Genomic DNA, 26,810 nt, shown 5'->3' with positions numbered 1-26,810 from the left:
CACACACACACACACACACACACACACACACACACACACACACACACACACACACACACACACACACACACACACACACAGACAGGATACATCTTATCTGCTGAAACTCCTTTCACTCGCCCAGGGACTGAGAGCTGAACTACAGGTGTGTTCTCTTTCTCTCTTATCTGCGCCAGCCACTTATCAACAAACAATTTACTCTCCAAACAAATACTGCCTCTGTCTCCTGCTCTGACAACATTGCTCTCTCTTTCACTCTCTCTCGCTCTCTTTTGCTCTCTCTCACATTCCAAAAAGCTAATTATAGTTAACAAGGTGAGTGTAAAGCCCCTTGTTGACCATATTGAAGGTACTCGGCTCTTAGGCAACAATTGCGATTAACTGCTGATTGTAAATGTACTACATGGCTAAAGTGTCTGCAATAGAGCTCAACAGTTAATTGTTTTTCACTGAGTGCTTATGGTTTCACCACTGACCCATCTGTGCAATGAGCTGTTACAAGTTGAAATCATATCAGCTTGTTAGCAAGCGATCAATAATATATTTTGGATTGCGTGTGTCCATCCGTCTGTCAGACATGCTTCTGAGAGAACAGTATTCTGCTATTGAAGACAGTCGGCGACATGATGCATCTTGGAAAAAAAAGTGCATTGAAAATGATGCCCTGTAAAATGTGTGTTGTTTCATCCTATTACAGCAACTATCATGCGTTATCCATGACTAGTAGCAGTGGTCTCGCTGTGGTTGCACATGTTGCTTGAAAGTGACATGTGCAAAACTTACATCGTCATCAATATTAAGGAAATGGAAGGAAACAAGTTTTATACATGACGACAGACGACAAAGGACTGTTTACACGTGGCTTTGCAAGTCATTCAAAAGCAGTACTGCCCAGAGCACTTACTGCTGCTCACTTCAAAAGCAAAATAAAACTATTTGATGAGGGCATGCCCCCGTGGATATTAATAATTGAAAGGTTTCTTGGTCAGACCCATGTGGTTCTCAATTCCAAACTCTCCCTTCTAGTAGAGGCATTACTAAAATTATATTCACTAACCTCCAGTGTTCAACCGTGACTCTGCAAAACATTCAAAAGCTAAAGCATGTTCACGTTTAAATCCAATTTTCTCCATCATACCTTTCTTCCCCTGTGGTTCTTTGCAGTTGTCATGTAGGCAGGCACCCCAGGGTGACCACTTGGAGAGCAGGCATTGGTGCTGGCAAGGGATGGAGCAGTGGTGGACTGCCAAGGGGGGCTCTTCACCAGCGCACAGCCTGGCGTTTACAGGCCTGGACACTGAACAAACAAAAGAACATGGATTCAGCAGACAGTGGTGGAGTGTGTGTCTGTGTGTGTGTGATAACTATCAAGTAATGTGTGGAATTACGTGCTGGATGCTGTGAAGAGATTTAAGAAGATGAAGAAGCCTCACGGTCACCAAATTGAAAAGCAATCGTTGTATTTGTAGTTCTGACTATGAAGACAGGAATGTATTCATTTAATATGAGGCTGACAGTTTATAATGTTCCACTCTGTGGTGAGAAGCTGCGTTGATTTTTGTGTGATTTTTTTAAAGCATTCAAAAAAAGAAAGAACAGAAGGAAAATTGCTCTTCTTGTCTCTTGTGTGGTTAAGGAGGATAATAACTAGAGGGCAGTGACCAGCTAATGGAGTAAACATGGAGTATTAAGCCACTGTAACCCTGTATAACCAATGCATGGCTGGTATCATTTGGATATCAACAACCTGTAATGGACTCAGATTTTCTGCTTTTCCACAACACAGAGATTCACTCAATCTAATATTCCATTTTGATGCACCTCCGCACATCATCGAGTGGCAAATTTCCATTTAAATGAGCCCAAAGAGAAATTCACTAAATGTCCATCATGCATATTGCGTTCTCACTAAAAGTAATTTGCATGGTGTTTGATCTCCTTTGTAAAAAATGAAATGGTTACTTAACCACATTCATGAAGTGCATAGTAGAGATCTATCTGCCTTGTTCCGTAAATTGGTATTTCTTGTATTTGTCAATTGCATTAACGCAGTCGACCATATGTGGAGCAAAGTGTGTTCGGCATAGCCAGAGCAACAGGTGCAGTCACACCTGTTTGCACTAACTAACGCTGGGCGGGTCGAGTCAAGCGGCGGCCATGCACACAGGGCCGTGTCTCAGTGGGTGGAGCGGCTGTCCTAGATCCAAAAGGCAGGGGTTCAATACCTGGCTCCTACTTTCTGTATGTCAACGTGTCCTTGAGCAAAACACTGGCGATGTATTGATTTTTGTCTCTCAAATCCATTGGTTCAAAGATTGATATCATGTTTGCTCTCCAAACACTCCTCTGAACATATCTGGTGAGCGACTGCCAAAACACCTCAGCTATGGACTCGGCATATAGGAAATATGGATGAGGTCAAGTTAATATTATTATTCATTAAAAAAAAATGTTTAGGCAGAAAACAGAGTGATTTGCAAAGAGGAACTTAAAGTGAAAAGTGATTACCCACTGTGCTGAATTAAAAAAGATGAATACTTGGTATGCATGTCTATTTTGTTTGTTTGTAATGATTGATTGTATAAGCCTACAACATTAATTTAATGTAATTGGAATCAAACAAATCATTGTATATTGTTTGGCACAGCTATTTGGAGTTCCTAAACACTCAGTGACATTGGTTGCCTTGGCGATTTGGGCTTTTTCCATTTCTATTCATATTCATTAATTTAACAAAAGTAATTTACTTTGTCTTAACAGAAAACCTTTTTCCCTTTCAGGTTTTATCCATAGCACCAACAAACTGAGGCCTGAGGGATATGACAATAATTGATGATCATCAATTAATTATTTACATCCAAAGACAGATCCTTAATATATTCAGTTGAAGAAGAAATAACAAGATAACGAGCTGACCAGACACACATTTCAGAGTACTTACGGCACAAATATATTTATAAAGTGTAATGTGATAAGTTACCATCCTGTATATTTCTGTAAATTGCAGGTCAAAGTTAACTGAATTAGTCATGTCATCATACTTCTCAAGGGAATCATTAAAAAAGCTGAAAAGGCTCTAGTTAGCACGTCCACACTAAAGCTCATGCCGTCAGCCTTCAAGACAGAAAACAGAACAACAAATGTGGCTCCCTCTAATGAGTCTTCTTTTCCAGCTTTAATTCTTTACTTTCTTTGTTGTCTCTAAGGCCACATGTCTATGTTTTATTACAGCTTGTTAAATCAGCATGAACACATTGCATAATAACATATTACATAGTTCATAGGGAGATAAATGATCCGCTCGAAGTTCAAAGTAAATACATTTAACCTCTTTAAAACCATTACTGGTGATAGCACTATATTTGGCTGCAAGTCGGTATCAGCCATGTTTCTCAGCCTCATGAAATAAAAATGCAATTTTGTTCTTTCAATGCAGGCCAGACACAATTACACAGATACTTTAATATAATGCAATATTCTGTGTTCAAGTCACACAGTCCACCCCCACAATAAAGGGATTCCGTCAGTCAGATTCCCTACACTAACAATAATAGGAAAGGAGGCGGGACTGAAAATTAAAATTAAAATGTAACTTTCACTCATTTTACGGATATTTTACATTGCAGCCTAGTGTATGTAAAAAAAAAAAAAATCTTGTATACTGAATTACATATGTTGTATTATGGTAATTTTACCATACGTGCCAGTATGTGTCTGTTTTTATACAATGGGTAATACATTGGTTGCTTGGACTCCTCTGTCCATCCGTAGACAAAATCATTGGCATGTCCTTATTTATAAGGCTATTCTACACGTACTTCCATCGTATCTTTGTACTCTAATTCAGCTGAAAAACCCTGGAAGCTACCATCTTCGCTCTGTGACCTCTGCTCAAGGCCTCCTCTTGCTCTCCGTCCCTCATGTCCGTTTGGAATTGGGAAAAAGAGGTTTTAAGTTTGCTGCTCCTGCGGCTTGGAATTTGCTGCAGACAGACCTGGGTCTCCGGGAACCGGTCTCCTTAGGTGTTTTTAAAAATAGATTGAAAATATTGGAGGGAAATTCATCTAGCTGTAGATGTTTTATATGACGGAGGTATGTGCTCCTGTGTGAGCTGGGTTGTGTTGACTTGAGTCTTAGTTTTGGTTTTATTCATGCTGTGATTTTGTTTTTCGTTTTTTTAAATATTGTCTGTCACTGTTTTATGTTGTATTGTATGGAACTTTGTGTGACGTGCTACTGCTGCTGTCTTGGCCAGGACACTCTTGGAAAGGAGATTTTTAATCTCAATGAGGCATTTCCTGGTTAAATAAATTTAAAATAAAAAAATTAAAACATTCTGCAATTTATTAAATTGCTTTATCTGGTCTTGGAGCACATGCGCTGTGGCGCCGTCAGGTAGACAATAATGATGGCCTTGCCTAGAAGTAGTATTGTTTTTCAGAAGTATCTTCTGCAGTGCACTCACTTTTTTTTCACAAAGTTGCCAAATATTGATTTGCTTATTATCTAAAAGTATATTTGGGTTCTAGTATAATACATTCGGGGGTACTAAAGGTAAACTTTCTCAAATATATATAACCATCCAACAAGCATGACCTTTGGTTTGATTCTGATTCTAAGCATAACAATCGAATAATCATAAGCACTAATAATCAATGGTCTGTTTGTAGCACACTGCCTCATATTCCCCCACGCACGCATCAAAACAGGCGATACTGCTCGTTGGCGGTAAGCAAGTTGTGCTGAACGAAATTAACCTGGTTAAAGTTGCACTTCTGCACGATGAAATTCATCCCAAGTGATCAGCGTCAGTAAGTGACAACATCAATCTATATAAACGCTGCACTGTTGTTTTCTGACTGACCATAAAATAAGAGTAAAATTTTTATATGAATCGGAGTTCAAAATTATCATCGGTGCTACACAAAAGAGGTCAGTGGAGAAAAATTGTTTCGACTTTTAGATGTAATATGAGCTATTTCCCATGCAGTGTAAAGCCTTTGCTGCAGTACACAGTAGCTCAAGAAATCAGTGTGTGATTAAAATGATGATTCTTCTTGTGGCCAGCACTTTGAACATGCTTCCGCTACAGCAACTTATGCTAAGGATTTATGTTGGCCTGCATAAGCACCACACTGCTCTGCTACCAACTTTAATAGTGTCTGCTCACAGCTTATATCAAAACACACCACAGAGTTTCCTTGGAATGTATTTGTGGTGTATCTCTCGAGTCACCATGTGCTTCCAACCAGCCCTGGGTCAGTTGTCATGAAGGCGTTTTTTTACCCTCCTTCCTGTGTTGCGGTGCCGAGTGATCAGCGACTTGAACACAGTAGGTCTTCCTGCTCTGGATCCCCCGTCCACACAGAACACTGATGTTCGCCAGCCGCCGGTCCTGCTGGCTCAGTAAGGGGAGGATGCGACATTCGCCCCAGTCAGTGGTCCTCCACACATACCTGTTAGAGAGCGCGCACACACACACACACACACACACACACACACATTTGCAATGCAAACATCAATTAAATGGAGTCACATTTTCATATGTCTTAGAAAGTAAACAGAAGTGTCATGCTGAAACTGAATGGCATTGAAAAAAAGGATAAAGTTTCAGCACAGCCGTAGCGGTTGTTTGAGAAATGTCCCGCAAAGCCGAAGAAAACATTAGCAAGTGCAGTCTGAGCCTCTCTGATAGGTCAGGAGGAGAGCGGTATGATTATTTTTACTTAAACTTCTAAACCAATGTTTGTTTTCAACCATGAAAAAAGCAGTGGTGCAGAAAGCAATAATATCCGAGGAGTTTACCAGAACAACAGCCTGTAGTAATCTATCAAATGCTTAATTTCCATAATGAGTTTTCCCTAATCATGTAATTCCTCTGCTCTCAGGCACTCTATGTAGATTTAGCAAATAAAATAATTTCTACCAGCAGGGGAAATAATTCTCTATTGACTACTTTGTTTATTGCATATTCTACTGTAATATTTCTAGTAGTCTTTCTTAACTCAAATTCTTCTCAAACCGTTTGTCATCGATGTCATGTCCTTCGGGTCAGGAACTCCCAACAACACATTATGTTATTGTTCTTGTCACAAGGTATTTGAGTTAATGCCCCAAAAAATACGTAATTCAATGGTGAAATCATGAATAGTTGCAGACTCTCAGCTTTCTATCACAATCAATCAGGTAGAAAAGCCCAGAAAAAAATAAATTACAAGTAATTAGATTTTAGACTTTGACATTTTATGCATCAAAGACATTACAAAACAAAGCTTTTGTTGACAAGGATTATGAGCTCAAAATGTGGCGATAACCATCATTGTTAAAAAGCTACCTGGGGCAGTTTGGAAGTAAATCTCCGATGATGTTGCAAGCTTCTTTTTCCTCCAGGGCAGCACATCTCTGCCCTCCTCCAACTGGGATCTGCGTCATGATTCGTGACCTGAGGCGGTAACCAGGAGACAGATCGGTGGATCGGCAGGTCTTGGAGCAGGGACTCCACGAGGACCAATCGGATGTTTGACAGTCTTCGGGCATCACACACGCCTGAAAGGTCAGGGCGGAGTTGTCCTTGGTACATAGACTATAGATTGGGAAGAAGAAAAGGTGTTAAAGAAGAAAATACGACAATAATAGCGAAGCATATGTGAAACCCCTTCAGTTTGAAAATAGAGTTGCCATATGGAGATTGGCTGAGCCGAAGCATGCCAGCTGTTAGGTGTGGTTGGTATTGAAATAGATTGGCAGGCAGATTAAATGGAATAAAACTCCAGATTTAAAACGTACCATCTGCTTGGAGAACATACAAGTGGATATCTTGATTTCCTGATTAACAAGTTTACACTTGTCCATGAGAATAATTAAAGTGTTTATGTGCATTAGTCATGTTTTTACAATTCCATTGTTTGATTTAGCTAATTTGATTAGCTAGGTTATTAAGATGTGAGGACAATACTAATTTATTAGGCTGTAATTAGAAAAGCAGAATGAGGCAGAAGTCAGGTGGGAAATCCATATTCAAAATCCCCAATCCCACTTGTGAGCAACTACTATGCTAATCAGACGCGTTACTGTAAAAGGCCTCTTCACACTTAAATCATGAAGCCATTGAAGCGGCCTTGTTGGACAAAGCAACATGCAAAAAGTAAAAAAAAACTGTTTATTTCTGCGTGTGTGTGTGTGTGTGCTGTGTGTGCGTGTATGTGTATGCTTCCTGTGCAGTAAAATCCATTTTTATCAAATCCAAATACCAAGGTTTGCTCAAACAGCGAGGACATGCACTTGACATTTACCATAATAAAGCCTCACCACCAAGCTTATATAGTGCTTAAACAACAGCTCTCAAATAATCTGGTTATGGTTGAATGAATAACCAACATCAATAGAAAAACATTTAGTTTCACAGAATACAGTTTAGCATGAGGAAAATGACCAGAGGGAAAGGGGGGGGGGGGCATTGATCATGTTAGGATACAATACCAGTGTTAAAGAACCACAGACTATAGAATCAATTCCCCTCACTGACGTCTACATTCAGCGACAGAGACCATACTTAAAAATCACCTTTTTGCTACATCAGTGGAGAAAGAGTTTAATGTGGGAAGAATCCCGTTAAAAATCAGTTCCCTTGACAAACTACAAGCCAGCTTCTTTCACATTCCTTTCCCTCTCACTCTCATTATATTCTTGGCTTTTTCTTGGACCTTCAGAAATGCCCACTTTTTCAGGTTAATCTTTTGTTCTGTTCTGGCTGTATGAGAAGTGCTGCACCTTACCTCAACATAGCATTCTTGCCGTCAGTTCGCGTGCAGCGGACGTGCCGCGTCTGGTATCCCACCTCCAGTTCCCACGACATGGGATACTTCTGTTTATGATGATGCTGGTGACGGTGGTGGTGCTGGTGGTGGTGGTGAGAAGCCTGTGTGTTCAATGTGACTGTGTTGCTCTCATTGGAGCTTGTGCTGAAGTCCACTTTGGTCCTGCCACTTAACAGGGCATCCTTGTGACGGGGTAGTCGGCACTCGCTCCAGGCCCCTACTTTAAGGCTGTACTCGTACTCGCCCTCCCCAGGAGGGCAGTCGACAAGGCCGGAACAAGTCCTGGTCTCAGTTAAGTTGGGGCAGCTGGCCCCTCCGTACATCGGTGTGGCCAGGACATGTCGCGTTCGATGCTGCAGGCCAATGCTGCATGTTTTGCTGCAACTGGACCAGGAGGTGAAGTCTGAAACTACACAATCCTGTGGGCAGGGGATGAGGCACGCCTGCTCCACAGGTGGTTTCTGGGAAAAGAACTCGCATATCCTCAAGGTGACGGCGGTGCGGTTTGAAGTGCGCACACAATGGACTTTGCGCCTCTGGATGCCGTGCTGTGCCGTGATGCACTCAGCCGTCCTCAGCCGGTGCTCGCTGGGAAAGAAAGAGACAAGAACGCAGCCCCCCCAGTCCGACACCTCCCACACAAAGAGGTTCTGGTGCCAGTCGCAGACCTTAAAGCAGTGCCGCTGGCTCTCTGGCTTGTCCACGTGCTGGCAGTGAGAATGGTGGGTAGTCCAGCCTTCCATGTGGACACACCATATTGTCCTCGTCTGAAGCCCGCCAGAGCCACACTCCTCCCCGACACACTGACCCCACTGGCCTGCAACCGAGAAAAGACAAATGGAGAGGCCATTTTCATTAAAACCTGCAGCATGAGAAACACATTATTTAAATTGCAGCTATCTGGCAGCTTGCAATCAAGCACAATTCAATGTCATTCACTTAGCCTCCATGATTGCTTTATTCATAAACTGAGAAAGAAAGAAACAAAAGTCAGCAAACCACAAGCGGGCATCAATATACAAAATATGAGGTTAGTTTCTCGGTCCCAAAGGACTATCTCTTAACCCTTGTGTTGCCTTAGGGTCATTTTGACCCGAATCAATATTACACCCTCCCCCCGCCTTTGGGTCATTTTGACCCGATTCAATGTATCACATCCTGTTACCTTTATATTTACTAACATATTTTACCCTTTGGGTTCAATTTGACGCCAGCAATAAAAACCTCCAGAAAATTATTAGAATTAATATTGTTTTCCAAGTTTAAGTGTGAGGCACTTTATGTTTGTTTGTTGACTACCGAAAGAACACCGACATTAAACATTGAATGGGGTCAAATTAATCCTAAGGCGGGGGGAGGGTGTAATATTGATTCGGGTCAAAATGACCCTAAGGCAACACAAGGGTTAAGAGTCTTGATTCCAAGAATAGCTTAGGCTAAACAAGACATGTCTAGCTGCACTTTGGTCGTGTGTTATTTTAAACATGCTTTTTGTGATCTTTATTATTCTTGTTCCATTATATTTATTTGTTTCAGAACAATGCAGCTATCAGTCCAATGTGAAAACATCTCGTCCACAAGGATGAGGCATTGCACTCAATCGTACAGATATTTTAAACAAAGGCGATTTATTTTCATTCAAAACAACCCAAACCAACAAGACACAACAGTCTTTAGCTCACAGCCCATTGAGGATTTGAGTTATCTTAATTGCTCTAATTTAAGACTACAATCTGAAAATTGAATTAGATTTCAGCAGTAAAATAACTGTTTGCACAAAAGAAGAAACATAATGATCCATTTGCCACAACCACTGCTGGAAAAATACACATTCCTCTTAAAAGAATGAAGTATCCTGAAATATATCTCTACAATCTGCTCCGTTTCCATTTGATACAACACACTCAGAAAACTAGATGTTGTGGAAAATAATTCTGAGAACATTATCAGTCATATATGAAGCTGAGGCAACTAAAACTAACAAAGCAGCCCGTTAAGCCACACTCACAAAGTCCTACTCTCACTCCTCACGAGCGAGCTCAGTTCAAACACATTCCACACACAGTTACCTTCTGAAAGAGAATGGCAACTTCATTTTCAGGTTCCACAATCATTTCTGAGTGCTGATGTTGTTGATTTCTGCAGCGTAATAGAGAGTCACTTCTTGGAAACATCAAAGTGATTAACTCTGACAAATATCGGGAAGTAAAAGTACTCTGTGGTCAGTGAGGGAGCAAAATTGCTGATACCTTTTTTTCCTCGCTGTGAAAACGTGCGTCAAATTGTTGCTTCAAATGTAATACTTACATGGATTCAGGGCTGACCACACACCACTTTTTCTGTGAAAAAGGGAACTTTTAACTTTTCACAGCCAAGTCTACAGATGGTGAGAATAGGATTGTCTTGCTAGATTTTGGATATAACACCCATTTGAAAAGAAAAGAAAGACGACTGTTTTATTTATTCATATGGGGTAAGAACAAGTCTAATAGGTTGCAGTGGTCAATGCCATCGCCTCACAGCGATAGGCTGTGGGGCTCAACTGAACAGGCTGGCAGGGTAGAGAATTCACGAGTGCAGACAACGGGTGGATAGATTCCAAATTAGGAGGTTTGTCACGTTGCTGTGTGTGTTTTCCATGTTGCTGCCATCAGAAAAACATACATTGCTCAGTTCACTTCCTTCCCAAGTAAAAGATGCAATGTTCAGTCTCTTAAAAATTGTCAGTCATGTAACCACCTACAACACAGTTTCTTTGGTGGCTGTAATTATTTTATGAAATGTATTTCTCTCATTGATCGTGCCCGGAGTACCTGTTGAATAATAATTCTCCTTTTGATGAAGACTTGAATCGGGCTCTTACTTCTTGATTTCAATATCTCCTCAAATCTCGACCAGAAAAAACTATAATAGTGATAACCCTTGCGTTAACATCGGCGGAATATGTAGACGAAGGTGATTTAAGAGGATAATTAAATTTCAATTTTATAAAATTGATAGATATATTTGTGATTCATGAATCCTAATCCCCAAAACTAATTTGTGCCCTATTAAATTAGTTTTTGACCTTTTGTCCTCATTTTCAAAAGAAGTAGATGTAAATCTGAAAAATAAATAGATTAAATTCATTTGCTGATATGATATGGTTATCTATGTCAGTCACATTCACTTCTCATCCAGCCATTTTGCCATAGGAGGATAATTTGATTCATTTCTTCTAATTGGAATTAAATCGATGTAATAACGAGATCCTCCTGCATCCTAAATTGCTTTCGAAGGACAACTCACTGAAACGGTTGTATGCCCTTTCGTGCCAGTGAAGTCGGTTGTTCCCACTTTGTTCCCAGGCCAATCCCTGATATGACAACAGTGCTGCTTTTTGCCTCAGGGAGCAACATTTCAATCTGAGGAACTGTTTCATAGTTCATCGAAGCATATCATTGAGTTTATTCGTCTTAGCATTGCAATGTTAATGGGGGCATACAGAGTAACCAACATAATTATGTTCATAAGATCTCTGTCTTACACAACTCAATGGATAAGAAACCAAAGTCATTATTACTATAATATTAATTTGCAAAGACATTTTTAAACACCGGAAAGAGGACTTGTCGATTGGCCTAATCTCAGAATTGATGTCAGACATCCAGATAAACAAAGGAGGTGCAGTGATGAGAATATGTCCGTCTTTGTCTGACCCAGTGAGGGTATATATGCATATGTTTTTTGTGGTGCAAACTATATATGGCTGTCAAAGACATTTGGCATTAACAAGACACGGACACGTCGTTATGTGGACCTACACTGTGACTTTGTATTGAATTATTTAACTTGTAGTTGTTAGGGTTGCTTTGGATGATGATATTACATACCTCTCAAAGGGTGTCCTATCTTTGGCTTTCCACAGTATTAATATGGAGGACAACAACACACTATGATGGAGAGAAAGCCATAACAAATTCATTGGAGACACCGAAATGCAGCAGTCAATAAAAGCACAGCCGACTTATAGCTAATGAGAGAAAAAACACTTTGCTTTATGGGAATAGAGCTCTATTAGAAGATCACATTTTAGGCACTTGAAGGCTGAAACTATTTTGCTACAATAGCCCTATTACGCAGAAAGCCGATGGCTATTATATAGACGCCACATTGAAAATGAGCTTCATACAACATGAGGACAAACAAAAATAGCTGAAAATAGAACCAGAGGCGCATGCCTAAACCGGAGCAGCAGACATTTTATATTGCCATAATCATTTAACTCGTTTCATATCCATGCATTGCCAGAAGTGGAACTTCACCAATAAGTGTGCCCTTTAAAAAGTGCAGTTGTCCTGTTTTCTTCTGCAATCTGCGCCATTGACTACCGTGCATATTTCCTTTCATTAGTTCGACATTTTTGAATGCTCAATTAGGACGCCACATGTTGTTCTAAACTGAGCTAACAGGGTTTTGCTTCAGTTTGAGCCCCAGCTCAAGATGATGTGTGCCAGGCTATGTGTTTACAACCTCAAAGACACGAAGAGCACTTTGAACAGGAGAGACATGTTGTTTCCGTCAGAAGAGAGAAGAGGCTACCCGAGATCACTCGATACCGGGAAAACATCGACACAAGTGAAAACATGTAAATTAGTCAGATAGTAGATATCAGTTGAATTTAACTTCAAAAGTCGAGTAGAACCCTAACTTCCGACCTTCCACCTCCACACTGTGACGTTCTCAATTTGGTAAAAACTGACGAGACAAAAAAAAAATCAGAAATGGGTAGCAGCATGAAATAAGAATGAAAAGCCCTCTCCAAATAAAAGATATGAGCAGCACTATTCACCGACGAGCTTAACGACCGTCACTGTCGAGCCGGAGTGCACTGCTCTTGTGGTCACTCTTTCATGATCCCTCCTCTTTCATCAGCATGGCCACCTCTGCGCCATGTTGCTGTTTTCTCGCTGTGCCGGGATATGTGTGCCTGATTTATGGAGGTGTGATTGGGAGTGATTCCTCTGCCAGGGGAGCCAGCTAACACAAGCACTATCTCCTAAGCTCTGAATAATCACTCTCTCGATCCGTCAGCATCAGCATCTGTCAGCCCCTACGGAGGAACAAGTCACCCACAGCTCCTTCATTCCTGACGCCTTGCCTCCAACCCCGGGGGGCTCCAGTACCCCTGGGGGCCCCTGCTATATTTACCATTCCATTGACGCCAGGGTATAAGAAAGAAAGTGACTGTGCAAGAGGCTCTGACGACTCATACAATACAGGAAAAAGCAGGAATTAAACTCAGCCGGTGTGACAGAACATGTCTTCTCCTTCGCATCATTGTTGGGTTGAACCCTTAAGTTGAACAAATGATAGCGAAGCTGCCCGACAATAACAAGGAACACAACAAAAGCAATCTCCACTGTGCCCCGAAACCACACAGACGGAGACAAAGGAGAAGCAAACAGTGAAGCAGTAAACTGTCTCTTAAACCGCGGCGTTCCGTCAGGAGAAAACTGCTCTCACCACTGTTCAATCTTTAGCCTCTCTGGTCTCTTTAATTACATTTGGTAAAAGCATCACTGAGGCAGGTCAGGAAAGTCTTCAACAGTTTTTTGGCGCTTACAACTTCATTTCGCTGTTTTGAGACCGTGAGACGTTCGATGTTTTGTTGCTCGAAACTTGAAAGAGCAGCTGGATTGCACATGTCGAAAGATGCTTCTGTAAGCCATGCATTCTGCTCCGATGTGTCACAGAAGGAGAAGCAGCCATCTTTTCTGAGCGTTTATTGACCACATTTATCCGTTTCTCTATCTACTGCACTGGCCAAACACTGTATTTGGCTTGCAGAAGAAACGCATCAATAACTGGAGTTCTGAAGAGACTTCTTTATTAACAACGTTCAATAATGCTACTTCAACAGTACAGCGCCACAATTTTGATTGTCATTCAATTAATGTGCTGACTTGCTGCAGTCACACATCCAGCTTTTCTCTCAACGCCCCAGTTTTTTGTGCATTTTTTTTGCAAACATCTGCTGAGTTTTCTCGCCATCTATCTTTAACTTCTCTACCCGGGTTTAGTTTGACTGTATAGATACATGCCTCCTTTGTCAAAACACTTTTTAATTAAATGATACCTATGCCACTGCACCTCATTATGCACACAGCCGTCCCCCATGCCACACTTCCATCACTTGTAATTTATGAGCAGTGGGGTGCATCCTCAATTACAACATTCATTTATGCAGAAATTCATCTGATTATCACCAGGCAGTCAATCCTACTCCAGAAGCCCTGAATCAGCTCATTCTGGAAGTTTTGATGGAGGAGGTTAGAAGACAATTTGCAAAATGTGAGAAAAGAAGTTGAAAATCTTCGCGGGGACAATTCACAAGCAAATTCAGTGACGTAAACACACCCATCACCTGCAGCTCAAAATAAAATGTATATGATATTAAAAAAAGAATGAGCAGCTATTCTGAGAAGTGTGACCTTCCTGCTTGAATATTAATCACACATTACCATAAATGCTCAATAAGTGAATGAATTATAGTATTTGTTTTTTTGGCTTGACTATGAGAAGCTCACATTATCCCGAGGAAAAGCGTCGAGCAATATTCCACACTAATGAATAACCCACCTGGGGGATGCCACACTATACACATGGCCCCAAAGGGCTTTTGGCATCATGTAGTCTTGAGCCTCTCAGCACAGTTCAGACTGATAGTACTTGAATTGCTAAATGACAAAATGAATGGAAGACAACACATATTGTGCCCATTGAGTGGTGTAATCCCCATTTAGGCTAATCTGTGATGAATCAGGTAAATACAATGCAACCCCCTCTTTAGCCCCCCCAAAAATGTCATTTTAAGAAGCCAAAGTTCAAGAATAAGACTTGTTTCCTTCCATCAACAAGAGTCTGATTTGTGGTGTCAAAGATATTAAAGTGTAATATACAAACAGACAAACAAACACACCGACTGGGACTGATCCAGAGTCTGTGGCCTGGTTCCACGTGTGACGGTTAAAGAGCCGGCCTCACACTCGATAAAGCATGATGCAGGACCTTCAAGCTCCTCGACTCCCATTGAATTGAACTGAAATCCATAAAGCGGTAAGTAACAAAGATGATCATATTAATACCGGCATGAAGGCTTCTACGTGCCTAATAAATGATCTTTAGTCAGAATTAGAACGATATACCACCACCATATCCAATATGATAAATGCATGCAGATAAAAAGAGAGATGACGTAGTGTAGGGCTGCTACTGGGAGGCAACTTTTTAAGACAATTTAATGATTGGCATGTTGCCAAGGACAACTGACTTTGCACTAAAAGCAATAACAAACAATACTAAAAACAGTATCACATAGTTAACGTATATGCAAACACACTTTTTTATATTTCTGTCTCGATTGGTTGATGTAAAACTAAGCACATATTACTGTGAAATCAGTATACATTTCTTCTTACGCCATAGGTTAGAGGCCAAGTGAACACCATTAACTGAAATGATACCGTGGCTGGTAGCTCGGAAAGATTAATATGTAATATATGCCTCCATAAACACAGATGAAGAATAATCTTGACTTTCTTATTTTCATCTCTGCCTGATATACAGTATCCTCTTTCCGGATCATTGCGTGAGTCACATTTGTCTTTTTTTCTCCCCTGAATATGCAAACCTACCCACAGCAGTGGGTGGTCAGAGAGTTTCAGAGGGGTTCTGCTCCTCACACATCTCCTTCTGCTAAATCAAGATTGCTACGGATTGCAATTTGGTGAAGGTTCTAAGTTTTAATGAAAATGTGGTGTTATTTTTGCAGATTTGCATATGTATTTGGATCAGTTCTGCTCAAATTAAACTATGATAACACCTTACTTTCATCTGTAATTGCTGATAATGGGGGGCATGCTGACCCAAGAGACACAGCATCACGATGAAAATGACTTGCAGTTAATCTGAGAATTTGCTAAATATGTCTCTGATTGCTCTTGCAGCTTCCCCTGATAGACTCATGTCCTCAACTGAAACTGTAGCAGGTTGACACATGATATAAGATTGTGTGTAATGTCATGTCAGCACAACAGGGCAGGGGACTAGTTTTTTATACTTGTGTTTGACAATAAAATCCCATCCCAGCGGTGTTTCGTTTTTAACTAATCGTGATTGTGCCGTCATGTTCCGCTGTCTTACTAAACAAAAAAGTATCTCGGTCAAACACAGACGAGACTTCTTCTCCCATTGAAACCAACGCTGGACTTATTCCACCTGGTATTTAAACTAGTAGATAATGTATTTCTTCTAAGATCTCGTTTCCATAAATCCAACTTTGATTGTAGGCTGGAAAATCTCTACAGAGGTTTCTCTCAGAATCAACTTGGTTCCACTTCTGAATGCCACAGTATGAGTCAGTTTAAGACATGAAGAATATAGCAGGGACCAGGCAGAGGTGTGCTAGAACTCTGTGCTCACCAGAATCTTTTTCCGTTTAATTCCTTGCCTGTGGTCTCTTCAAGTCCCTTATCAGCCAGTGGAGAGGTGACATGGGATGCCATTCACTCCTCTGTCTCACATGCATTTATGTTTCTTAAAAGCAGGAGCAGAACTAGTGGGCCATATCTACAGGTAGCAACCTGAGGAAAGACCCTGGTGTTGTGATAATGCAGGTGACGAGGGCCACGGGGTAAAGGATATTAATAATTCATCACTGTTTGTATATTATATTGGCTGCTTGGTTTTAAAAGATCTGAATAAAAAAAATTATATTTATATATATCAAAGTTTCCAGCAGAGATTTCCTGGGAACTGTCTTTCTGTCGATTGTTATTGTATCCACTGAATAAATATAAACTACCTATCCATTTATTGACACCAGAAGATAGTTCAAAATATAAGGTACCTCTGCAAAGACTTCAACATGTTTAAATACAATCATGGATGGCAATGCCGGTGAGTCCATGTCGATGAAGTTACGATGGACTTGAAAAGGGACAACAAAAAGAGCAGAAATGCATTGAAAGGTCTGGACATAACTGAAGAGAGGATGCAGGAATAAAGGGGCTGCAAGGAAGAACACTCCTCATCAGTGTTTAAGGAGCGCTGTGACAAGGCAGCATTCATGGTTGAACATGGAATTTTATTTGAACGCTGAGAGCCGTCACACGACAAATTTTTTCTTTCGCTGCTCTCAGAATCAGCAGTAATTCCCAAAGTGCTGCTTTTGTGTAGCAGAATAATGTAAACTAGCAAGTGTCATATCTCCACAACAAAAATGGTGCTCAAAATGACCCACATAAGATAGTTATAGCCAAAATGACTTGTCTACGATCATGGAGAGTAACTAAACTAAATCGAATGGTTAATGCACCAATACATATGTTGTTTATTAATAATGGAACATCAAATGAATGTTAATATTTCATTTAATTCACCATAACACAGTTATCCACATGGTTATAGTTAACTGTGACTGTGCAAGATATGTTTCTTTAATACTGTTCTACAAATGTGCTGCATTCAGCTTTTGATAACACTTGCTGTAAACCTTACAACATGTGTGTACAATTCAGGATGGAATGCATTTATAGTTCAGGACTAATCGTCCCATTGTGATGGAAATCAACCTTTCCAATGTCTCTTCGAGAAAACAAGTTCAGTGTCGAAACACTTAAAAGTCTTTAAGTATTTATTAAACAGAAACTTGGAATAATTCAATTGAATAATTATTAATGAAGTGTTTGTCCCTCCTTTCTCTCTTGCTTCTTCCTCCTTCCACTGGGTCCATGGGAACAGGTTCTGTCTGGTTTCACAGATGTTGTTGTGGTGCCTAGCTAAGAGGTGATAGAGATAGAGAGAAAGACAATAATGCACTGCCCCTACAATAATAATCTCTGTTATTGTCCCACGCAAGATGAGCTGAACTCTGCTCTCAGAGTTCAGTAACAGTTATATTTTTGCCTCACTGTCACTAGAAATGAATCGCAATTAAATAAATGTTTTCATTAAATCAAGCATAAAATAACTTTGGATCTGTGATCAGGACCAATTCAACATGGACCCCGAACCAAGAGAGTTTCTCTGACAAGGTGATTAACCAAGTCGGGTGGCCTGCAGAGTGTAACCAGCGGTGGCTAAATACTTCACTTCTCCTCCATCTGTCATTTGAGTTCCCTCAATTATTAATCAGATGCTCGCTCATTTTATGGTCATTTGTGGGAGGTCTAATAAAAATAAAAAATGTTAGCAAAAGCTCAGTGTTGAACTCCAAGAAACACTTCATTGGGGGTCCAAACAAAGCCATCAACCACTGGGCAGCCATACTATCAGTCCATTACCATTGAGTCCATTTAAAATTGTATTACGTATTTATATATATATAGTATTTATAGTATTTATATATATAGTATTTATAACAACTGTACGTGAATCTTTATGTTTACTTAGTATTAGGAAATGTCTTGTCTTATCTGTTGTGCCTGTGCACTTTTATATGTTTCACCGTGGGAGAGTGGGAAACGTCCTATCGATTCCTTTGTATGTCTTAACATGTGAATAAATTGACAATAAAGCTACTACTACTACTACTACAACATTAGAAATGTGCAGACGTCTGTAACTCCATCAACTTAGAGGTGAAGCTTCCTCAGATCGCTCATATATAACAAAGGATTCCCCGGCTTTAGTGTGCAAATAGGCCAAAATGTAATCTATGGGAGAGTGTGTCAATCGCAAGAAAAATTCTCTTATTCTTGGTCGGTCTGTTGCTTGGTTCAGTCGCTCGATCCACCGTATTAGTCCTGAGTGAGATATCTATATAATAACCTCCACAGGCTGCAGAGGGAAAGCAGCACGTCAGCAGCACAGCAGCAGCTCAAATCCTAAATCAGTGGAGGCGTAGCACAGCACATGGTCTGGGTCAGCTGTGTTTTGGCAGCACTCATAATCATGGTAGTAGCAAAATATTTAAGAAAATATAGTTAAAACATTTAAAAAATATGTTTCAGGTTGCAGCTACCGACATGCTTTGTTGGTTAATTACAGCTTGCTTGGATGGCTGTTCTGAACCGTGTCTGTTCTGTCACACAGGTTGAGGCTGAAAAAGGCCTCCTCTCGTAGCAAGGTATCAAGACGATTTTCCTCAAGGGTCTAATGTTCCTGACAGAACTAGTTACTCAGCCACAAAATAATAGTCAGACTAATCAGGAGTTCAAAGCAACAAAAAAACTGTATTATGTAATCAAGCCTTTGATAAATGTAACCCTCACTCTCCAACCACATCCTTCAGCTGGCTCATTGTGATGCAATTTGTTTGAGCTCTTGACTGATCTGTTGTCTGAGAGCTTGGCATTGTCTTCTTCATTCTTCAATACAGGCAAAAAAAACAGTCAGGTAAGTGTGTGTGCGCATCAAGGAGACGCGTGGGTGTGATGCATGGATTTGAAACATTAAGCCTGGTGCAGCTCGGCCAGAAAAGCATCTGTGCGACTTGGATTATGTAGCTCATAACTCAGGCAGGAACGGAGACCAGGCGTTCACTGCTCTGAGTATGAATTGAATATTCCCTACCATGCCAACAGCTTATTTGGTACATCTGTCATACAATAGACCTGCAGTAAATTCTACTTTTATGAAGTATTATGCATCCGTTTTTTGTTGATAATGTGTTGGTTCGGTGTTCCTTTTTACAGTAATTTTAGAGGCTGTAGTATGTGATGCTGTTGACTTGTATCTTGTTATATTGTGTATGAATTCAAAGTGACTGCCACAGCTGTGATAGCGCCTGTCTTTTTAATGTGACCTGGCACGTCCTGAAGGGTGGCTTTATCCGTCAGATGTGAACATTCTCAGGGCGAATCTGAGCGAAGCGCAGTCACAAAATCCACATCTCGAGGTATCCAATCTAAGCTGTGTGAACATAAATCTGTCTACAGCCATGATACTGCCAGCAGCAACATTCACTTATCACACGCCCCATTGACATGGTACGTGTGGAAGGAACAGGGCGAATACGGCAATGGTGCCGAGACTCCTGCTGTTCTCTGCACAGATCAGGGAAACACTGGAGAATATACAGAGAAACTTTACTGAAGTAAACTATAAACTATTGGGATCTATTTCTCCGTGGGAATCCAAAAGACACAGCAAGCTCTGTAAAATATCCATCAAATGATTCCTATTCCGCCACGTGAAACTGTGGCTTACGCTCGTACTCGGACGTCTTTCCTCAGTCATCTTAGAACTCATCCGTCATTGTGATCTGAACTACACACTTGTAAACCTTTGTCACTGCATCCTGAGGTAGTGTGACTGTATCGCGGTGACACATTCTGACCACAGACAGACAACAATATGAATACTCACACAGACTCACCAGCGTTGCTGTCGCAGCTGCTGACAATATATACTCGCAGGTGATAATATCCCAACTTTCCTTAACGAATTGATTCAATGGTTTGTAATAAATGTCATCAACACTTAAGAATGCTATCTTACATGTCTAGGTACACACATCTTACAGAACCAGTGATAAACACAAGTCCAATAAGAGGTCTTGAGAGATGCCTGGTGTAAAAAACATTCACAGTGCTGATATTTATTGCTCGAGGCTTTATTGTGGAAATGCAATCAACTATTTAAACTAAAGACACTAGGCTGTCTTTAACAATTCGGGAGGTTTTTACATCAGTTTTATTGTAGTCATAAAAATATAAAATATATTACTGGTATAAACAGTACACAAACGATATATTTAAACAGGACACTCTCAGGATACAGTCCGTGGTGTCTTGTTAATGAGTGGAGATTGGCCTGTCCTGAATTATGATCCCAGTCCCAGTGGATTATTTGTAATTGCATGACAGGCGCAAATCGAATCACAGATCTATCCTCGGGTCTAATTTGAAAATTTCACACAATTTGTGTATTTAGAGTTTGTGTTCAAAATATAAATATAACGTCTCAGAAAATGTTTGTATTGTTTTGTTATTGGAACCAAAACCCAAGACAATGTATTGGCACTAGCATAATTAAAGCCAATACCCAGCCCTAATACCACATATTTTGTGTGGTGCGAGGTTTGGACCCAAACGCAGCAGGCAGAGTTCTCAAAAAAACACAGGATTTATTATTAATAACTGAGCAGAACCACAGCCTGGCAACAGGAGAGAAACTAACAGGGACAAGAACCAGACAGGAACCAAAACGAACAGACATAGAACAAGCAGAAAGACACAAGCTCAATACACTGGGGAAACGAGACACAGGTGGAGACACAGGTGGAAACAATCAGGGCGTGGCTGGGGACAATCAGGAACGAAACAGAACAAGTACAGGGAAGGAAGCGCAGGGAAACAGGAAACGAGACAGGGACTTCAAAACAAAACAGGAAACACTCCAAATCATAACAGACATAGCAAAGACTGTTTCAGGATTATTAAAATGAAAGATACCATTCAACTCATTGCATAACTGAGAATTTTAAGCCACTAAGGTCCTGCGTTGTTTCGTCATAACAGCAGGTCTGTGCAAATATTGGCAGTGTATGAAGAATAAATCAGGAGATACTCATTAGTTTGGCCTCTTGATGGCACCAGGTAAAAGCTATATGGTCATTAAATTCTAAAAATGTCTTCCTGTTGGGAGCCTCAATGTTCACAGACGATGTTTGATTTGCACAGAAAGGCAGAGGCCATCAAATTACTCCACAGCAAAGGTAATAAAAGATCAAACATCACTCCGCAAATCCTAATTAAAGTTCACCTGGCTTCTCTCCTCATGATTAAGTGCTGGGCGTTTGAGGTATGAAAATGATGCATGGCGTAGCCAACTTATATTAATTATGTGCTATGAGTTTCTTGCACATTCACATCCTGCAAACTCATGGTTAAGAGTCTTTCCCTGTGTTCCGTTTGTACAGACAATGTCTGCTCATGTTTCGTTGTCCAGTAACCATGGCGTATGGGTGCATGGGTGCATGGGTTTGCAAAGTGTCCCGAGGGACAAGTCACAACCAAAGTTTGTGAAAGACACTATTGTCCCCACCAATATTTTGTTAATTTGAATTGCCTTGTTAGAAAAATTATTTCGCACAATAAATTTGAAAAAATCATTCGGATTATTATCTATATTATGTTCATCGCTCAGAAGAAAAATAAATTTCAAAATGTTCCAATGCGCCCTCGAACCTGTGGGACAAGATGCTGTCATTTAATTGGCTGAAGTGGCAGTCAGAAACACCGTGAATCGTAACGTGCAGAAAAAGAGCTGGCAGTAGTCACGTTGAACTATTAAATACGCCAGGAAATAAAGCCTCATATTAGTATTTCATTTGGTCTCAGCATTGATTTTGTTGACCCTGTTTTGCTTTGTATATAGGAAAATATTAATGTGTGTCAAAAAAAGATTGTGGTTGTGTGTGAGGACTGTTTATGTTCATCATTATCTTTGAGGTTAATATCCACAAAAAGCAACAGCCTTTGGGCAAATGGGCCTACAGTTCCACACATATCATATCCTTGGAACATACATTTACAAGAGAAAGACAGCGAACATGCTATTGTTCTCCCAATACCTCTCATTACACTTGCCATGTTTAAATGTAGACTGCTATACAGCTTTACCAAATGTTCTGCTTCTGCCCTAACTTGCTTTTCAGGCAACACTTCATGAATGATGATCAGCTTCTTTGGATATTCAGAATTTGTCATGGAGTTGCTTTCTGCCATTCTTTGGCTCAGGCCTAATGCCGCCAAATCAGCCAGGCTGAGAGCATGATCCCTGATCAAGGAAAGGCCCCCAAGCAACCCTGGAGCAAAACCCAACAGCACCCTTTTCCCACCGCTGTCTGTTTATCATCAAACTAGTGTTCTCTCTCCTCGAGTTAAATCTTATTGAAATGCAACTTTGCGAGCGCCTCATTTGAATGTCTGTGAACTGCATTCCCACTTGACTTCCATATTAGTTCGACATTAACACTTCAGGTTTGGGATATTCAGTCTTTTTATAAGCTCGTAGGTAAATACTGAAAAACATTGTGCTTTATAGAATAGAATGTAGCAGCACTCAATTTAACCTGAGAGGTGTAACACTGACAGACTTGAGTCTGGAGGAATTTCTAATCGGAGGAGCTGAATTTTATATTCAGTAGGATGTTTAATTTAATTATCCTAAAAAAACAAAGTCTCCCCCATATCAGGATGGTTTGATCCAACCTGGCACACGCTGCTGAAAACATTGAGGGACGAGCGGGCAAAAAAAAACGACACTCCCGCTGCATAAAAAAGTTCCTTCAAAACACCAGTTATGAATCACTGACTTAGATGAAGTCACTCGCTGAGATGAATAATTATAAAACCGTTTGTGCTAACTCCATCTAAAGACATTGGAGACTTGATAATATCTGCGATGTGTTCTTTTTTCAAAATGTATTACTTTTCCCATTAAGAAGAGGACCCTCTATCGCCTCAAAAGTAAAGCAGAAAATTGCAAACCGGGAAGTCTGTGATTAAGAAGTCGCTCACAAAAACATTTGCAACAGCTTTGCTCAACAAAAAAAAGAGTTTGACAGACATCAATAAAATTGGTTTGTTGTGCTCACGAAGGTCAGCAGGTTGAGGCAGCTCTCCCACTGCTTTCAACAACAAAGAATTATTCAGCGAGTCATCCCAACGCCGGGTGAAATAAAATGAGGTGGCAGGACTGAACGGTAAAATACTCAAATGTAACGGACGCCCTAAGACTTCTCTCAATGAAACTGAAATGTCTTTAACACAATCTGACACATTTCAGAGGATAATGATAATTGTTAATAAACAACTTTATTTTATTTTATATGCTCTTAGTAAGTCCCTGTATGTTTTATATCTATATATATATTCAAACATCTGAGTTGATAAAGGTTATTTATAGTTACGGTCATGATAGCAATCTCTGATTATAATTGTTGTATTTTCTTGCCAGACAAACTGGATGTTAATTGCTCGGCCTGCTACGTTATCTCACGCAGCACTGGACACCCGGGGGGGAAACGTTCTCCACTCCCTATCATGCCTCTCACCAGGATACTGATCTGTGCTGAGATGTTGAGAGTGTTATACATTAATTGATTATGCATTTAGGCACACATGTATATCTACATAGGTCTGTCGGTCTCGATCACAATGTCAATCTATGATGTGTAATTGTTTCATTAAATTGTGTCTTTAATTTATCAGGTTTTCATTCAGTTAATTATATCAAACTGTTTGGTCACGTTCAGCAGCTGAGAGAGCTCAGCGTTTTAATATGAACTAACTAAAAAGACTCGTGTTAATTCTGTAAAGTATAGGTTCAATTAAATAATCAGGATAGTACGACACAATCCCTTTCTCGAGAAGAAAAAGAAACAAGAAGACAGTCGACTCTGGAAGTAGACGCTGAAGGGTTGTCTCCTTATCCTAATGTTTTTACGCGTTTCCCATCATATTAGTTGTTTTCATTCTGTTTGCTCATTTTAATTAACTCTCATGTCATTTCAAAGCTGGCCATTCACACCTGATCATCATTCCTTCCCTTCACCTGGTTCTCACACCCAACTCACCTGCAGCCCATCCCTTCGTTAGTATGTCAGTATTTAGGTCCCTCACTTGCACTTGTCCTCTGCCAGATTGTCTCGTGTTTTCGTGCCAAGTTCTCCAGCGTTAGTAGTGTATATCCCTGACCTGCCTGTTCTGACCCTGCCTGCCCTGACCTCTGATTCTCTGCCCTGCTCCTTTTTGGACTTGTTTGCTTCTTGGACTGATCTCCCGGTTTTCACGCTGCCTGTCTTCATCTTTGTTACCCCCTGTCTCAGAGTTGTGCCTCTGGGTTCCAGTATGTAGCTCCTTGACAAATGTGCCATGCGGCTCCAACCTGCGATGCACCAACGTGCTGAAGATTTATTACAGCAACTATTGAGAGGGAAAAAGACTCTAAAAGAACAGACTGGAGTGAAAGATATTATAAACTGGAAAAGGTGCCAAAATGACCCGTGCTGCTAGAAAGAGGAGTGATAAGATAATTCAAAATCCTGTTCAGAGACTAAAAGACAAGAAAGAACGGTTCAAGCCGAACCCCAACGGAAAAGACAACAAGGTTACAAATATATCAGAGAAAGCCAAACAAACTGGCAGGTGGAAGTAGTACAATCATCCAGCAACTTTCAGGAACGGAGAGAAAGCAACGGAAGAACAGCCTCTGCATGCAGCTGCACCTCCCATCTGCCTATCAGAGCCGTGAGGTGAAACAATCCCATTTCCAGATGCTAATTACTTCAATGCTCTTCGGCAAAATACATTTTAGTCACATAATGAAATAATCCTGGATAAAAATATCTAAAATATTTAATTAAAATGTAAATGATATAAAGATGCTTCAAAAACTCTCGACTGCTAAATGTAAGGTCCATACAAGAACACAAACTTTTGTGAAATGTATTTTTACTTTAAAGCTCCCAATGACCACCTCAAGTAAAGTATGCATTATTACAGTTAACTAATACAATATAAAATAGATTATAATTTACTACAACTATGATGAATTATAGATCGCTATGATCCGATGACACCTGACCGTATATGCCAATTTATTATGGCTTTTAATAGAAAGCATTATGAATATGTATTTGTGCTTATAACTATGGTTATACAGTGCTATAAGATGATTACGATGCATTAAAAACATGGGCATCGAAGAGTGTTACAGAAAAGACACACACTTTCTAATATTAAATTAGGGAGCATAGGAAGCATTCAGTGACCCTTGTTTAAAACAAGGCCTGTAGCAGCTTTATGACTCCCTGGATAATTGTCATTAATCAGTGTGCAAAAGAGAAAAGGCGACTAATCTCAGAAGCATCAAATGCTGACAGTAGAAATCAAGGTTGAACACTTGGGGCGTCAGTGCAGGCTGGTCAAAACATTCAATTAATAAAAAAAAAAATTTAAATTAGAATTTAGAACTTGTGCTTGGCTTGCCTGGATTTTGTTGACAGGCAATGTGTTTTAAACCTTCACGACCTTTCTAACTCATATACAGAGTTTGGGGTGGATGGTGGGTGCACAAAGAGATCTTTCCCGAATCCTCTTAGGGTTTCATACCTAAACACAGCCATGTGACCATGCTCCAGCTGCCATACGAGTGGACATAGAACACATGAAATGCACGTTCTGTATTAAGGTTTTAGGGGTCTATTCAGTCATTCAGATGGCTGCATACATCTTGCTTCTTGAAACACTGATATCACGTCGAAGCATGTGTATTTAATCCTAAATAATTTTGTGAGATGAGAGATATGTCAAAATATTATACAATGTTGCATTGACTATAGCATTAATACTGGCAGGATAACCCCCCTGCAATCTTTTCCTCACGTGTTATTCTCACAGCGTTTCTCATCTCTCTCTTCCACTCCTCCCTTGTACATCCTCGTCTCTGGCGAGTCTTTTTCAGCACAGCAGTTGATCAAAGGGTAGAATAGAACAAGCAGTCTTGATAGACAGTGCTCCGCAATCACAAGATGACTCATTTGGGAGTTTCTCTCAGGTGAGAATAAAATCCATTTGGTTTCACCTCGCCGTCTCTCCAGTGCGTTCCCCACTGGGTCAAATACACAGTAAACAGATGAGTCTATTTTAACGGGTCTCTGCAGAGGCTGCTGTTCAAACACAGAACAGTTTTACCGTGCTCTTCTTACGTTTGGCAGTGCATCAGCAAGGAGTCCCAATCTTCCCGTTTTCTGTGGAGATATTTTTAGTGAAGTGAGGCATTCAACCCGGGAAACAAATATATCATTCCATTAATTATCAAGCAATGGAAAACACAGTCATCGGAATAGAGTGTGACTTGGGAGGAGAAATCGTATCAGTTGACCTATTTACTTCCAGCTGCGTCTGCATTCGGGGGTAAAAGCAGTTGTGGTGACAAAGAGCACTCCAGCATCGGGGGAGCAGGTCAAGGAAACTGCTCGATGAAGAAGATGAACACTTT

The 26,810-nt window shown here is 40.4% G+C and overlaps 1 protein-coding gene across 3 annotated transcripts in view; it reads right to left on the bottom strand.

The window, feature by feature from the left end:
- thsd7ba (thrombospondin, type I, domain containing 7Ba) overlaps nucleotides 1–26,810 on the bottom strand; it is a 123,570-nt gene that overhangs the window by 82,141 nt on the left and 14,619 nt on the right. For all 3 annotated transcript variants that reach the window (XM_056434718.1, XM_056434712.1, XM_056434705.1), the window contains 4 exons: nucleotides 7,776–8,634; nucleotides 6,335–6,583; nucleotides 5,287–5,456; nucleotides 1,139–1,297 (listed from right to left, as the gene is read on the bottom strand). In XM_056434718.1, the coding sequence (XP_056290693.1) occupies nucleotides 1,139–1,297; nucleotides 5,287–5,456; nucleotides 6,335–6,583; nucleotides 7,776–8,634 (1,437 nt within the window). The remainder of the gene's footprint in view (nucleotides 1–1,138; nucleotides 1,298–5,286; nucleotides 5,457–6,334; nucleotides 6,584–7,775; nucleotides 8,635–26,810) is intronic.

The sequence above is a fragment of the Pseudoliparis swirei genome, chromosome 2 (genome assembly GCF_029220125.1).
Source record: "Pseudoliparis swirei isolate HS2019 ecotype Mariana Trench chromosome 2, NWPU_hadal_v1, whole genome shotgun sequence".
Classification (NCBI taxonomy): Eukaryota; Metazoa; Chordata; class Actinopteri; order Perciformes; family Liparidae; genus Pseudoliparis; species Pseudoliparis swirei.
The sequence above is the reverse complement of the archived record's forward strand: the minus strand, read 5'-3'. Positions and strand labels throughout refer to the sequence as shown.